This window comes from Zeus faber, assembly GCF_960531495.2.
Source record: "Zeus faber genome assembly, chromosome: 12".
NCBI classification, from domain to species: domain Eukaryota; kingdom Metazoa; phylum Chordata; class Actinopteri; order Zeiformes; family Zeidae; genus Zeus; species Zeus faber.
In genome coordinates, this window is record NC_137196.1 from 31,402,532 (window position 1) to 31,420,031 (window position 17,500).

The 17,500-nt window shown below is 38.4% G+C and overlaps 3 protein-coding genes across 3 annotated transcripts in view; 2 read left to right on the forward strand and 1 right to left on the reverse strand.

The window, feature by feature from the left end:
• LOC307237770 (uncharacterized protein) overlaps nt 1–1,157 on the forward strand; it is a gene marked incomplete at its 5' end in the record, with an annotated part of 6,711 nt that extends 5,554 nt beyond the window's left edge. The window contains 2 exons of the mRNA XM_080010534.1: nt 16–102; nt 781–1,157. Coding sequence (XP_079866660.1) covers nt 16–102; nt 781–914 — 221 coding nt within the window. The 3' untranslated portion in view covers nt 915–1,157. The remainder of the gene's footprint in view (nt 1–15; nt 103–780) is intronic.
• Nucleotides 1,158–6,178: 5,021 nt separating this feature from the next.
• LOC307237771 (nonsense-mediated mRNA decay factor SMG7-like) lies at nt 6,179–10,682 on the forward strand (the record flags this gene model as incomplete). Its single annotated transcript, XM_080010535.1, has 7 exons — nt 6,179–6,472; nt 6,698–6,760; nt 7,448–7,531; nt 8,093–8,246; nt 8,431–8,601; nt 9,797–9,951; nt 10,035–10,682. The coding sequence occupies 7 exons, from the start codon at nt 6,179–6,181 to the stop codon at nt 10,131–10,133; spliced, it is 1,020 nt and encodes a 339-aa protein (XP_079866661.1). The 3' UTR covers nt 10,134–10,682.
• Nucleotides 10,683–15,936: 5,254 nt separating this feature from the next.
• LOC307238281 (uncharacterized protein) overlaps nt 15,937–17,500 on the reverse strand; it is a 4,122-nt gene continuing 2,558 nt past the window's right edge. Inside the window, exons 3-4 of the mRNA XM_080011214.1 lie at nt 17,059–17,367; nt 15,937–16,262 (exon numbers count right to left, since the gene is read on the reverse strand). Of these exons, the coding sequence (XP_079867340.1) occupies nt 16,129–16,262; nt 17,059–17,242 (318 nt within the window). The 5' untranslated portion in view covers nt 17,243–17,367 and the 3' untranslated portion in view covers nt 15,937–16,128. The remainder of the gene's footprint in view (nt 16,263–17,058; nt 17,368–17,500) is intronic.

Sequence of the window (17,500 nt, forward strand, 5' to 3'; positions counted from 1 at the left end):
TGTTTTTATGACCAGGCGACCATCTTGGATCCCAGAAACCAGACGCTTCTCCATCTCCTCCATCTCCTCCACCTCCTCCATCTCCTCCACCTCCTCCAGCAGGTTGGACCTTTTAACAGTGAATTAATTAAGAGTTTGGAGTCAGACCCTCCACAAAACATCTTTTAATTCTTTAAAATGAGAATTAAATGTAATGTTTATTAAATGTAATATTTATTAAATGTTATATTTATTAAATGTAATGTTTATTAAATGTAATATTTATTAAATGTAATGTTTATTAAATGTAATGTTTATTAAATGTAATATTTATTCAATGTAATATTTATTAAATGTAACGTTTATTTAATGTAACGTTTATTAAATGTAACATTTATTAAATGTAATTAGCCACGCCCCCTCGGGGCAGGTGAGAGAGCCACGCCCCCTGGGGGGGCAGGTGAGAGAGCCGCGCCCCCTGGAGGGGGGGCGGGCAGGTGAGAGCCACGCCCCCTGGGGCAGGTGAAAGCCACGCCCCCTGGCGGAGGGCAGGTGAGATCCATGCTCAATGGGCAGGTGAGAGCCACGCCCCCTGAGGGCAGGTGAGCCCAGGTCGACCTTCTTGTTCGTTCTGGTTTCACACTTAAATCAGAGTCAACTACTTAAAACAACAAGGAAAGTCAACTAAAGCACTGTCTCACTGTCACTGTGCCTTCCTGTCTGTCTCTCTCGCCCTGTCTTTCTGTCTCTCTATCTCTGCCTGTCTCTCTCTCCCTGTCTGTCTGCCTGTCTCTCTCTCAGTGTTGTTCCAGGTCATGTGCACCTTGAGGACGGCCTCTCTCATCTACATACTGATGCTGCTGAAGATCTTTGTTTACTGCTGTGGACTGACCGGCCTTCTGGTCACCATGACAACAAGGACTCACCTGGACTGACCGGCCTTCTGGTCACCATGACAACAAGGACACACCTGGACTGACCGTCCTTCTGGTCACCATGACAACAAGGACACACCTGGACTGACCGTCCTTCTGGTCACCATGGCAACAAGGACACACCTGGTCACCATGACAACAAGGACACCCCTGGACTGACCGTCCTTCTGGTAACCATGACAACAAGGACACACCTGGACTGACCGTCCTTCTGATCACCATGACAACAAGCACACACCTGGACCCACCGTCCTCTGAGTGGTGGAGTCGTCTTTTAAGTCTTTTATTCTATTTTACTTATTATTTCCTGAACATTTTGATAAATTAAAAAATGTCCAAATGTCCTTTTGCAGCATTTTAATGAGCTTATCATAGAAAATGTCACATTTCATGTGTTTTTTCTGTTTAAAGTTATATATATATATATATATATATATATATATGATTTCAAAAGGTAAAAAAAAGTTTTTAATAAGGTTTAATTTTATATGAGACTCTGATGTGAATTAACTTTCCTTTCAATATAATTTGCTCATTTTATGATATATACTATATATATATATATATATAGTATATATATATATATATATATACATTTAGTTTGCTCTGCTACAGCGATTTCTGTTCCACAGCTTTAACAATAAATAAATAAAAACATTTTACTGATCCGTGTAGTATTTAGTGTATATAGTATATATAGCATATATAGTATATAATAAACCTCTTGAATCTTGATATAGTGTATATAGTATACGTATATAGTATATATAGTATATACAGTATAGTGTATATAGTATATATAGTATAGTATTAAGTGTATATAGTATATATAGTATATATACTATATATAGTGTATATAGCATATATAGTATATAATAAACCTCTTGAATCTTGATATAGTGTATATAGTATATATATATATAGGATAGTATTTAGTGTATATAGTATATATAGTATATATGGGGTATATAGCATATATAGTATATAATAAAGCTCTTGAATATTGATCTTGATATAGTGTGTATAATATATATAGTATATATAGTGTATATAGTGTATATAGTATATATCGTGTAAATAGTGTATATAGTGTATATAGTATATGTATATAGTGTATATAGTGTCTATAGTATATTAAGTATACAAAGTGTATATAGTATACTGTATAAAGCGTATATAGTATATATAGTATATATAGTGTATATAGTATATATAGTATAGTATTTAGTGTATATAGTATATATACTAAATATAGTGTATATAGCATAAACAGTATATAATAAACCTCTTTGATCTTGATATAGTGTACATAGTATACGTATATAGTATATATAGTATATATAGTGTATATAGTATATATAGTATATATAGTGTATATAGTATATATAGTATAGTATTTCGTGTATATAGTATATTTAGTATATATAGAATATATAGTGTATATAGCATATATAGTACATAATACACCTCTTGAATATTGATCTTGATATAGTGTATATAGTATATATAGTTTTTATAGTGTATAAAGTGTCTATAGTATATATTGTATATATAGTGTATATCGTGTACAGTATATAGTGTACTGTACATAGCATATATGGTATATATAGTATATATTGTATATGTATATAGTTTATATATTGTTTATAGTGTATATAGTGTACTGTATATGGTGTATATAGTATATATTGTATATATAGTGTGTATAGTATATATTGTCTTTATAGTGTATATCATGTATGTAGAAAATATAGTGTATATAGTTTATATAGTGTATATAGTATATATAGTATATACAGTATATATAGTGTAAATAGTGTATATAGTGTATATAGTATATATTGTCTTCATAGTGTATATCATGTATGTAGAAAATATAGTGTATATAGTTTATATAGTGTATATAGTATATATAGTATATACAGTATATATAGTGTAAATAGTGTATAGAGTGTATATAGTATATGTATATAGTATATATAGTGTCTATAGTATATTAAGTATACATAGTGTATATAGTTTACCGTATAAAGTGTATATAGTATATATAGTATATATAGTATATACGTATATAGTGTATATTGTGTATATGGTGTATATAGTGTATGGAGAAAATATAGTGTATATAGTATATATTGTAGATCTAGTGTATAAAGTGTATATAGTGTATGGAGAAAATATAGTGTATATAGTATATATAGTGCACATAGTGCATATAGTATCTTGTAAATATAGTATATATAGTGTATATAGTACACATTAAATAGTGTATATGATGTAGATGTGTATATAGTTTAAATTGTGTATATAGTGTATATAGTATATATAGTATATAAAGTGTATATAGTATATATAGTGTATATAGTATATATTGTATATATAGTGTATATAGTTTATATAGTGTATATAGTGTATAAAGTATATATAGTATACATACAGTACTGGATATAGTGTATATAGTATATATAGTATATACAGTTTATACAGTGTAAATAGTGTATATAGTGTATATAGTATATATATATATAGTGTATATAGTGTACATAGTGTATATAGTGTACTGTATAAAATGTTCATAGTATATATAGTATATATAATATATACATATATAAAGTCTATGGAGAAAATCTAGCGTATATTGTATATAGTATATATAGTGTATATAGTATATATTGTAGATCTAGTGTATATAGTGTATATAGTGTATGGAGAAAATATAGTTTATATAGTATATATAGTGTATATAGTGCATATAGTATCTAGTAAATATAGTATATATAGTGTATATAGTACACATTATATAGTGTATATGGTGTATATGGTGTATATAGTATAAATAGTGTATATAGTGTATATAGTATAAATAGTTTATATAGTATATATAGTGTGTATCATGTGTATGGTGTATATTGTATAAATAGTGTATATAGTGTATGGAGAAAATATAGTGTATATAGTATATGTAGTGTATATAGTGTATATAGTGCATATAGTATCTAGTAAATATAATATATATAGTGTATATAGTACACATTATATAGTGTATCTGGTGTATATAGTAAAAATGGTGTATTTAGTGTATATAGTATAAATAGTATATATAGTGTATACAGTACATATAGTTTACATAGTATATTTTGTATATATAGTGTATATAGTATGAATAGTATATGTAGTGTATATAATATATATAGCGTGTATCGTGTGTATGGTATAGTATAAATAGTGTATATAGTGTATATAAACTTTAGCGTATAGTGTAGTATACTATATAGTACATAGTATAGTATATATGAAACAAAAGCTGTGTGTCATTGTTATGTGTTTTAACTTGGTATGTGCTGTATCAATGGAAGGTGTGAAAAGATCCATTTGAATAAACAGGGAAAATATAAGGACGGTTAAAACCAACTGTGTGGGCGTGGGAGCCTCCATCCCATACACACACATAAGATGTTGTTCAAGGTCAAACAAATGAATTCAAGGTCAGCTGATCTTACCTCCTGATCCAATGTGGCTGCAATAGGAACGATTCAAGGAAGGTTCCTTCTTGACTTCAGAAGCAGATTGTCCAACATGACCTTGACTCTCCTCCAGGGGTCAGTATTATCAAGGTGCTGTTGCTCTGTTGTTCCAGTGACTTTGAGCTTTGTGTCGTTAATAACTGGAACCATGAAGAGAACAACTCTCACACTGAAAGTTGAACATCAGAGAGTTTCTCCTGGTGCTTGAAAGCTGCTGTAGAGATGGGACATTGGAGCAGCTTTATTCTTACTGCACTTCTCTTTGGTAGGACAGGAATACATCCATTTATCCTCCTGTCTCTATTTCAAGATGTCAGCAGGTCATCAACATGTGTTTTAGTTGATCATTATCTAGTTGAGGACATGCTCCACTGTCATCTCCTCTCAGGCTCCTGGACAATGTTCCTCTAACAGGTTCATTATGTTCTTCCAGGGCTGATCGCTGGGGACCACATCTCTCCTGCAGAACGTCACGTCAGAGGAACAGAAGGAGAATCTGTCACACTCAGATGCTCCTATCAAACCACCAGTGAATATGTTGATCTTCACTGGTACAGACTTCAATCTAACCAGGCTCCTCAGTTTATACTCTGGAAAGGAGCGAAAGCATGGAGTGGTCAAAAGAACATTCCTGATGATCGTTTTAAGTCCACAACCTCCAGTTCATCTACTGAACTCACCATAACAGATGTAACCCTGGCAGACAGCGCTCTCTACTACTGTGCTCTCTACGACCACAGTGATATAAAGTGTAGAGGAGTCTTTACATAAAGCTGAAGACAGATCTCTCTGTGTTCTTCAAAGAGGAGGGAAGTGGGAGTCAAACCACAAGCTTCCATCAGATGGATGGTGGTCCTTCACGCTTTGACAGACGCTGCGGTTGCACCTGCTGATGATCAGCTCCACAGATACTTCTCAAAGAAAACCAGGACAAACAAAGAGGCGTGTCAATGAAGAACGAGTCCCTTCAACAGGACACTCTACCTTGTTTTGCTCTGAATGATGAAATGTCCACAGCATTAAAGTGGTAATCCATACGATGACTGCGTCGAAACAAATCCCATCATTTTTATGTTGCTCATATTTATCGAGCGGATACAAAATAAATCAGATATTCAATGTATCGGCTTCTGCATGTGCTCCTCTTCATCCTGTTTGCATCGTTGGTGGCGGGGTGCGCCACACGCGCAACAAGTGAAAGGCAGCGGCAGTGAATTGGCTGAAGCAGCAGAGCGAGTCGTGGTCGTTACATGATATTAAATGACATATGCAGTAATTATTGTACCGGTGTTATTATCATCCTCATCTACAGAATGTAGCACGAGGATCCTACTGTTATTCTTCTGTTTCTTCTTCTTCTTCTTCAGCCAAATTGCATCTGCTTTGTGGGGCCTTAAGAAACTCCAAAACTCACAACACTTTGGACGCACGTTAGTCCCGGCCCCCCCATCGATATGATATGGTCCCGTGTGTGGGCGTGGCAAAATGGCCGACCACGCCCTCTTTAGAAACCTTTTCACTTTTTACCAGGAAAACTCACGAAATTAGGCAAAAAAACTGAAACACAACAGAAGGTCGGCCCCGCTCTCCACCTACTGCAGCCAAGTAACCCTGTAGCCTGGTAGCATAGCATGCAGCATCCAGCCTGTTCCACCGGTGTACAGGATCGCCCGCTTCCTGTTTCTAGCCGTACGTACAGGATGTGTTGACGGTTTTTCCCTGCATTCTGACTGGCAGTTGATGCAGGTCCAGGACCAGTCTCCGCCCTCCATGTGGAGCCAGGCGGCCCTGCAGAAGATGCCCCCGCCCGTGGGGGTGAGGCCGCAGCAGCAGTACTTCCTGCCCCCGCCCGCCCAGAGCCAGCTCTCCGGCATGGACAAGAAGATGAAGCTGCAGGAGCTGTACTGGGACTCCGCCTACCGCCTGGGGAAGAGGGCGCCCCCTGCTGGAGGCTTCTGCCAGGACCAGGACCTCCCCGCCAGGTCCCAAAGAGGGGCTCCGTTCGAGGTCAGACCCCCGGCCCCTGGTGGTGACGTGGGTGAGAAGGGGTCTGCAGGGGGACGTGGGTCCAGGATCCTCTTCCTCCCCCTGTTCCCCTTCTTCTCTCCCTCTCTGTCCTCCTCCTCATCCTGTCTCGCCTCCTCTTTTTCTCCTCCTCCTTCCTCTTCCTCCTCTCTCCTCTCCGTCGCTCTTCTTCATTCCTCTCCTCTTCTCCCTCCCCCCTCTCCCCTCCGTCTCATCCCGTCCCCTCCCCCTGAGGAGCGTCTCTACCCCAAGGCTCCAGACTTCTACCAGGCTGCTGCTGCAGGATCCAACCTGTTTGTACGTAGACGTGTCCATTTGATGCAGCTTTAGATTTGTTGTTTTCTGACAGATATCCGACCCCTGTTGACACGTCATTTAGCGTTATCCCACAATATTAAAATATTAGGGCACTGTCCCCTGAAAGAAAATGAATGACAGTCTTTTTAATTGGGCTTTCCAAATGATAATAATAAATAAGAGGAATCGTAAATATATTTGTGTCGGCCGACACGTCCCCCCGTGCCCCCTTATCAATGTCATCAAACTGCACAGGAGCCGTGGAGCCCTTGTGTTTGGACGGAGGAACTCGTGCTCCTCCTCCAGCGCCCACCAGCAAGGAAATGAAATACAAAGATCATATGTATACATATGTGTTATTATTGGATAGTGACGAGCTCAACCCCGCGGTGAAGTCACGTGACCGCTGTGACGCAGTTATGGTCACAGCGGAGTTCAACGTGTCGCCGCCGTGACTTGTACTTTAGAAATAGATTGTACAGCCTATTTCTCTTTTACTACGCAACATTACTTTTTTTTATAATAATAATATTTGTATTTTTTAACCGATGCTATGAATTGGTCAAGATGATTTTCGTGAGTTGAAGGTTAAAGGGTTGATTATTAACATCCCTAGTGTTGTGCTGCTGTAACACCTGGATCAGGGATGGATAAACCTCTTTATTTCACCTGATGTTGTACCAGCAGCTTCCAAACCAGACCAGGATGGACACCAGCGCCGACGTCATCAGCCAGTCGTCTCTGCTGCCTCTGTCAGGCTTCCCCATCCAGGTGGGTGCGGTAACACTGCACTATAAACATTACACATACATACAAATGATTCCCTTACTTTATTATTATTATTATTATTTATCATCTTTTTAAGCCGTGCTGTGAGCCGGCCGTGCCTACAACACAGGGTGTTTGTGCCGTTGTATCTAAGACAGCGTTGATCTGCGAGCGGAGCTGAAATTCTCTGTATTAATCAGTAAGAACTGCTTGTCCTGTGGCATTTCTGTTCTACATCAGCACCACCCATCCCCCTCTTTGGAGAAGGATCCGACCATATTTTGACCAATAAACAAACAATCATCACGATTCACCACAAGAATCCCAACAAACGTGTAGACAAACGAGTTTGTTCCATATAACCCAGCTCTACCTAATGCAGGAATTGTGAATACATATACTTTATATTCTAAGTACATATATTTTATATGCCAATATAAATATAGATATGACTAATATGTATCTTACTGTGTTCTACGCTGAATAAAAGAAAGATATTACAGTATTGCAGGTGTAATGTTCTGACCGGCCACTTGGTGTCACTGTTTGCTGTTTTTTCCCCAGGAGAACTATCAGAACAACAGCATGTTCAGCCAGGCCTACGGCAACAGCCTGGCCCCCGGCGCCAAGCCAGACGCTCCCATGATGCACCAGGAGCCCTCCCTGTACTCCCTGTTTGAAGGGACCCCATGGTCCCCCTCCCTCCCCGCCAGCTCAGGTAGGACACACCCCTTTCCTCTTCAGGTAAGCTACACCTCTCCTCAGGTAAGACCATGTGAGCCCTACATGATGTATTTGATTAGGTTTTTGTTGGATTTGACGTAGTGTCCGACGTAGTATCCGACGTAGTATCCGAGGTAGTACCTGAGGTAGTATCTGACTTAGTGTCTGTTGTGCCACAGACCAGTCCACCCCTGCCAGCCAGTCTCCGCACTCCTCCAACCCCAGCAGCCTGCCTTCCTCTCCGCCCACCCACACCCACGCCTCCGTGCCCTTCTCCAACTTTGGGCCCATAGGCACTCCGGACAGCAGGGACCGCCGGCTGGCCGACCGCTGGAAGGCCGACAAGACATGTGAGACGCCATTTGTCCTGGAACCAGTAGAACGTTCTCTCCGCAGGGGGAGGTTCCTGTCATTTGAACTATCCCACAGAAAGTCTGCTGTTTTGATCCCGTCCGTCCAGAACGGCCATGTTGCTGTTTTTTCCTCGACCACCAAAGTATTAATGTATTTATTCCCGTCCCAAAAACCTGCTGAAAGGTTCTCTGATCATTTCAATCCAATCTGGAAGCTGTTGTTTTAGATCGTTAAGAACCAGATGTTTGCTTGTGGGATCCAGTTATTTCAGGCTGAACACTTATATAAACATATATAAACATATATATAAACACACACATATATATATATACATACACACAGTGGTACCTTGATTTACGAGTGCACTAACATAGGAGTTTTCCGTCGTTCCGTCGATTTTTTTGTATTGATTTGCGAGAAAAACGGAGTCATGAGGAGCGAGCTTCAGGTGCCGCCGCTGGTGGGCGTGGCCAGCGAATGCGGCCACATCCCGCGTCTCACTCCTTCACTTCACGTGGTGACCTGACCGTGGAAGCATCTCTTTTGTGTTTTGTGCTTTTTGTGCAGTTATTTTGCCAAATATTTTTTTCTAACCTGGGTCCCAAGAAAGTTCTGAGAAGAAGAAACGGATGATGTCACTGAATTAAAGCAGGAAATCATAGAAAAACATGAACATGAGCCAAAATTGATTTGCTAAACGAACAGATTGAATTACGAGCTCTGTCCCGGAACCAATTAAACTCGTAGGTCAGAGTACCACTGTATAGATATACATATATATATATAATATAATAAACAATATATATTTATATTGATTAAGTAACAAAAATCTCCTGGAAGAAGGTTTTACAGTTTCATTTTTGGCGGCAGCTTAATTCCTCGACAGCTTATACAAACATATATAATTTCACATCAGTTGCTTGGAAGTAAAGAAGTGAAGAATCCACCACAGTGTTGGAAAAGCTGCTCCAGTAAATGGAAAAATAAACCATGAATGGAGGTACTAATGAACTGCTGGAGCAGCCAGGGTGCTGGTGTTTCTCCAGCAGGTGGTGGTGCTGGTGTTTCTCCAGCAGGTGGTGGTGGTGTTTCTGAAGCTCTTGGTGTTTCTCCAAGCAGGTGGTGGTGCTGGTGTTTCTCCAGAAGCAGCTGGTGGTGGTGTTTCTGAAGCTCTTGGTGTTTCTCCAGCAGGTGCTGGGGGTTTTGGCCTGGACTATCTCCCTGCAGCCTCCTCAGCAGCCTCCGAGTCCAGCTGGCACCAGTCCGGTCCTGCTGGAGCCTCCTGGACGTCCCAGGACTCTCCGATGGAGGAGAACTCCTCTACGGTGCTGCTCGACAGCCTCAAGGTACTGCCTCCACCTGGTGTGCCTGTGGGGTAGTTACTGTCTATCCGCCTGTGGGGTAGTTACTGTCTATCTGCCCCCTACAGTCCATCTGGTCCAGCTCCATGATGCAGCCCGGTCCCTCGGCGCTGGAGCAGCTGCTGATGCAGCAGAAACAGAAGCAGCAGAGGAACCCCCCCCACTGAGGCCACGCCCCCCTGAAGGAAACACCTTGACAAGATGGATCCAAGAAAAATCCACAGCAGACGTGGCTACGCTGAGCGGACGGAGGCGCTCGAACCTGAGATCCAGCTCCACCTCAACGAGGGAGAGAGAGGGAGAGAGAGAGGGAGGGAGAGAGAGTTCCTCTCCTCTATGACGTTGCTGAGCGCCAATCTGAGGCTGGCTTCAACACACACACACACACACACACACACACACACACACACACACACACACACACACACACTAGAACAGCGCTCACACCTCCACCATTTCCCATGATGCCTCTGTGTTTGTGGAGGCTGTGAGATGGAAGGTTTGATGCTGGTGGAAGGACAGAGGGTGGAGGGAACACACCTTTCATCAGGAAGTTTCTTTTATTTCCCTTCTGTTCAGGAGGAGGAGGCGGAGCTTCTGTGTGATGTGGGCGGTGCTCTGAGCGCCCGGGAGGCGGAGTCCGTCCACCGCAGAGATGCCGGCCGAAAGGCGGGGCTTAACGTAGGGGACACTTCTCTCCTCAGTGGAAGATTCAATCAATCCAGTACTTTATGTTTGTTGATGGACTTTGGGGAGGAGCCATGTTTGAATGGCCCCGCCTCCAACTTCCTGGTCGTTTGTGTGTGAGAAGAGAAGAGAAAATGTGACTAGAATTGCACCTGTAACCCAATATGGCCGACCTTCTGTTGTGTTTCAGTTTTTTGCCGAATTTCGTGAGTTTTCCTGGTAAAAAGTGAAAAGGTTTCTAAAGAGGGCGTGGTCGGCCATTTTGCCACGCCCACACACGGGACCATATCATATCGATGGGGGGGCCGGGACTAACGTGCGTCCAAAGTGTTGTGAGTTTTGGAGTTTCTTAAGGCCCCACAAAGCAGATGCAATTTGGCTGAAGAAGAAGAAGAAGAAACAGAAGAATAACAGTAGGATCCTCGTGCTACATTCTGTAGATGAGGATGATAATAACACCGGTACAATAATTACTGCATATGTCATTTAATATCATGTAACGACCACGACTCGCTCTGCTGCTTCAGCCAATTCACTGCCGCTGCCTTTCACTTGTTGCGCGTGTGGCGCACCCCGCCACCAACGATGCAAACAGGATGAAGAGGAGCACATGCAGAAGCCGATACATTGAATATCTGATTTATTTTGTATCCGCTCGATAAATATGAGCAACATAAAAATGATGGGATTTGTTTCGACGCAGTCATCGTATGGATTACCACTTTAATGCTGTGGACATTTCATCATTCAGAGCAAAACAAGGTAGAGTGTCCTGTTGAAGGGACTCGTTCTTCATTGACACGCCTCTTTGTTTGTCCTGGTTTTCTTTGAGAAGTATCTGTGGAGCTGATCATCAGCAGGTGCAACCGCAGCGTCTGTCAAAGCGTGAAGGACCACCATCCATCTGATGGAAGCTTGTGGTTTGACTCCCACTTCCCTCCTCTTTGAAGAACACAGAGAGATCTGTCTTCAGCTTTATGTAAAGACTCCTCTACACTTTATATCACTGTGGTCGTAGAGAGCACAGTAGTAGAGAGCGCTGTCTGCCAGGGTTACATCTGTTATGGTGAGTTCAGTAGATGAACTGGAGGTTGTGGACTTAAAACGATCATCAGGAATGTACTTTTCATCACTCAATTTTTTCGCTCCTTTCACGAGTATAAACTGAGGAGCCTGGTTAGATTGAAGTCTGTACCAGTAAAGAAGAACATATTCACTGGTGGTTTGATAGGAGCATCTGAGTGTGACAGATTCTCCTTCTGTTCCTCTGACGTGACGTTCTGCAGGAGAGATGTGGTCCCCAGCGATCAGCCCTGGAAGAACATAATGAACCTGTTAGAGGAACATTGTCCAGGAGCCTGAGAGGAGATGACAGTGGAGCATGTCCTCAACTAGATAATGATCAACTAAAACACATGTTGATGACCTGCTGACATCTTGAAATAGAGACAGGAGGATAAATGGATGTATTCCTGTCCTACCAAAGAGAAGTGCAGTAAGAATAAAGCTGCTCCAATGTCCCATCTCTACAGCAGCTTTCAAGCACCAGGAGAAACTCTCTGATGTTCAACTTTCAGTATGAGAGTTGTTCTCTTCATGGTTCCAGTTATTAACGACACAAAGCTCAAAGTCACTGGAACAACAGAGCAACAGCACCTTGATAATACTGACCCCTGGAGGAGAGTCAAGGTCATGTTGGACAATCTGCTTCTGAAGTCAAGAAGGAACCTTCCTTGAATCGTTCCTATTGCAGCCACATCGGATCAGGAGGTAAGATCAGCTGACCTTGAATTCATTTGTTTGACCTTGAACAACATCTTATGTGTGTGTATGGGATGGAGGCTCCCACGCCCACACAGTTGGTTTTAACCGTCCTTATATTTTCCCTGTTTATTCAAATGGATCTTTTCACACCTTCCATTGATACAGCACATACCAAGTTAAAACACATAACAATGACACACAGCTTTTGTTTCATATATACTATACTATGTACTACATAGTATACTACACTATACGCTATAGTTTATATACACTATATACACTATTTATACTATACCATACACACGATACACGCTATATATATTATATACACTACATATACAATATGTACTATATACACTATATATACTATTTATACTATATACACTAAATACACCATTTTTACTATATACACCAGATACACTATATAATGTGTACTATATACACTATATATATAATATTTACTAGATACTATATGCACTATATACACTATATACACTACATATACTATATACACTATATTTTCTCCATACACTATATACACTATTTATACAATATACACCATACACATGATACACACTATATATACTATATAAACTATTTATACTATATACACTATATACACTATTTATACTATATACACCAAATACACCATATACACTATATAATGTGTACTATATACACTATATATACTATATTTACTAGATACTATATGCACTATATACACTATATATACTATATAAACTATATTTTCTCCATACACTATATACACTATATACACTAGATCTACAATATATACTATATACACTATATATACTATATACTATATACTATATACGCTAGATTTTCTCCATAGACTATACGTATACACCATATACACTATATACATATATATTATATATACTATTTATACTATATACACTAAATACACCATTTTTACTATATACACCAGATACACTATATAATGTGTACTATATACACTATATATATTATATTTACTAGATACTATATGCACTATATACACTATATACACTACATATACTATATACACTATATTTTCTCCATACACTATATACACTATTTATACAATATACACCATACACATGATACACACTATATATACTATATAAACTATTTATACTATATACACTATATACACTATTTATACTATATACACCATATACACCATATACACTATATAATGTGTACTATATACACTATATATACTATATTTACTAGATACTATATGCACTATATACACTATATATACTATATAAACTATATTTTCTCCATACACTATATACACTATATACACTAGATCTACAATATATACTATATACACTATATATAATATATACAATATACGCTAGATTTTCTCCATAGACTTTATATATGTATATATTATATATACTATATATACTATGAACATTTTATACAGTACACTATATACACTATGTACACTATATACACTATATATATATATATATATACTATATACACTATATACACTATTTACACTGTATATACTGTATATACTATATATACTATATACACTATATCCAGTACTGTATGTATACTATATATACTTTATACACTATATACACTATATAAACTATATACACTATATATACAATATATACTATATACACTATATATACTATATACACTTTATATACTATATATACTATATACACTATATACACAATTTAAACTATATACACATCTACATCATATACACTATTTAATGTGTACTATATACACTATATATACTATATTTACAAGATACTATATGCACTATGTGCACTATATATACTATATACACTATATTTTCTCCATACACTATATACACTTTATACACTAGATCTACAATATATACTATATACTATATACACTATATTTTCTCCATACACTATATACACCATATACACAATATACACCATATACGTATATACTATATATACTATATATACTATATACACTATATACGGTAAACTATATACACTATGTATACTTAATATACTATAGACACTATATATACTATATACATATACTATATACACTCTATACACTATTTACACTATATATACTGTATATACTATATATACTATATACACTATATAAACTATATACACTATATTTTCTACATACATGATATACACTATGAAGACAATATATACTATATACACTATATACACTATTTACACTATATATACTGTATATACTATATATACTATATACACTATATAAACTATATACACTATATTTTCTACATACATGATATACACTATAAAGACAATATATACTATACACACTATATATACAATATATACTATATACACCATATACAGTACACTATATACACTATAAACACTATATAAACTATATACATATACAATATATACTATATATACCATATATGCTATGTACAGTACACTATATACTGTACACGATATACACTATATATACAATATATACTATAGACACTTTATACACTATAAAAACTATATATACTATATACACTATATAGATCAAGATTCAAGAGGTGTATTATGTACTATATATGCTATATACACTATATATTCTATATATACTAAATATACTATATACACGAAATACTATACTATATATAGTATATACACTATATATACTATATATACTATATACACTATATATACTATATATACTATATACGTATACTATGTACACTATATCAAGATCAAAGAGGTTTATTATATACTGTTTATGCTATATACACTATATTTAGTATATATACTATATACACTAAATACTATACTATATATACTATATACACTAAATACTATCCTATATATATATATACTATATACACTATATCAAGATTCAAGAGGTTTATTATATACTATATATGCTATATACACTATATATAGTATATACTATATATACTATATACACTTAATACTATACTATATATACTATATACACTATACTGTATATACTATATATACTATATACGTATACTATATACACTATATCAAGATTCAAGAGGTTTATTATATACTATATATGCTATAATACTATATACACTAAATACTACACGGATCAGTAAAATGTTTTTATTTATTTATTGTTAAAGCTGTGGAACAGAAATCGCTGTAGCAGAGCAAACTAAATGTATATATATATATATATATATACTATATATATATATATATATAGTATATATCATAAAATGAGCAAATTATATTGAAAGGAAAGTTAATTCACATCAGAGTCTCATATAAAATTAAACCTTATTAAAAACTTTTTTTTACCTTTTGAAATCATATATATATATATATATATATATATATATATATATATATATATAACTTTAAACAGAAAAAACACATGAAATGTGACATTTTCTATGATAAGCTCATTAAAATGCTGCAAAAAGACATTTGGACATTTTTTAATTTATCAAAATGTTCAGGAAATAATAAGTAAAATAGAATAAAAGACTTAAAAGACGACTCCACCACTCAGAGGACGGTGGGTCCAGGTGTGTGCTTGTTGTCATGGTGACCAGAAGGACGGTCAGTCCAGGGGTGTCCTTGTTGTCATGGTGACCAGGTGTGTCCTTGTTGCCATGGTGACCAGAAGGACGGTCAGTCCAGGTGTGTCCTTGTTGTCATGGTGACCAGAAGGACGGTCAGTCCAGGTGTGTCCTTGTTGTCATGGTGACCAGAAGGCCGGTCAGTCCAGGTGTGTCCTTGTTGTCATGGTGACCAGAAGGCCGGTCAGTCCACAGCAGTAAACAAAGATCTTCAGCAGCATCAGTATGTAGATGAGAGAGGCCGTCCTCAAGGTGCACATGACCTGGAACAACACTGAGAGAGAGACAGGCAGACAGACAGGGAGAGAGAGACAGGCAGAGATAGAGAGACAGAAAGACAGGGCGAGAGAGACAGACAGGAAGGCACAGTGACAGTGAGACAGTGCTTTAGTTGACTTTCCTTGTTGTTTTAAGTAGTTGACTCTGATTTAAGTGTGAAACCAGAACGAACAAGAAGGTCGACCTGGGCTCACCTGCCCCCAGGGGGCGTGGCTCTCACCTGCCCATTGAGCATGGATCTCACCTGCCCTCCGCCAGGGGGCGTGGCTTTCACCTGCCCCAGGGGGCGTGGCTCTCACCTGCCCGCCCCCCCTCCAGGGGGCGCGGCTCTCTCACCTGCCCCCCCCAGGGGGCGTGGCTCTCTCACCTGCCCCGAGGGGGCGTGGCTCATTACATTTAATAAATGTTACATTAAATAAACGTTACATTTAATAAACGTTACATTTAATAAATATTACATTGAATAAATATTACATTGAATAAATATTACATTTAATAAACATTACATTTAATAAACATTACATTGAATAAATATTACATTTAATAAACATTACATTTAATTCTCATTTTAAAGAATTAAAAGATGTTTTGTGGAGGGTCTGACTCCAAACTCTTAATTAATTCACTGTTAAAAGGTCCAACCTGCTGGAGGAGGTGGAGGAGATGGAGGAGGTGGAGAAGCGTCTGGTTTCTGGGATCCAAGATGGTCGCCTGGTCATAAAAACATCAGATCAACTGAAGGGAAGTGAGTGTTGAACTTGGAGCAGCCCAAGGTCAAAGCTGTTGGTTACCTGCTGCCACGCCCGCTTCCCGCCTGCCGCTCTCGTGGTCCACAGTGCAGGTGTATTGGTGGGTGCCTGCTGACGGCTGATCCGTTATCAAGATGCTGGTGCTGGAGGCCGCTCCTCTGAGCTCCAGCTGCTCTGCAGACGTTCCTCCGCCGCTCCAGGTGAAGTGCAGCTCAGGAGGGAACATTCCTCTGGCCACGCACAGCAGCACGCTCCTGTTCTGCCCAGCACTGGTGCATGCTGGGTAGACGCTGTGCACAGCACCGGTGCATGCTGGGTAGACGCTCACGTCGGGCTTCTCCACGGGCTCGTCTGAGGTGGAAGATCATACGGAAAGAAGGATACACCCGCACGTCTGCTACCAGCTCTGTTAGTACAGAGGTCAGAGGTCGCTGCTCTGCTAGTACGTATGTGGCTCAGAGGTCAGAGGTCACTTATCTCAACC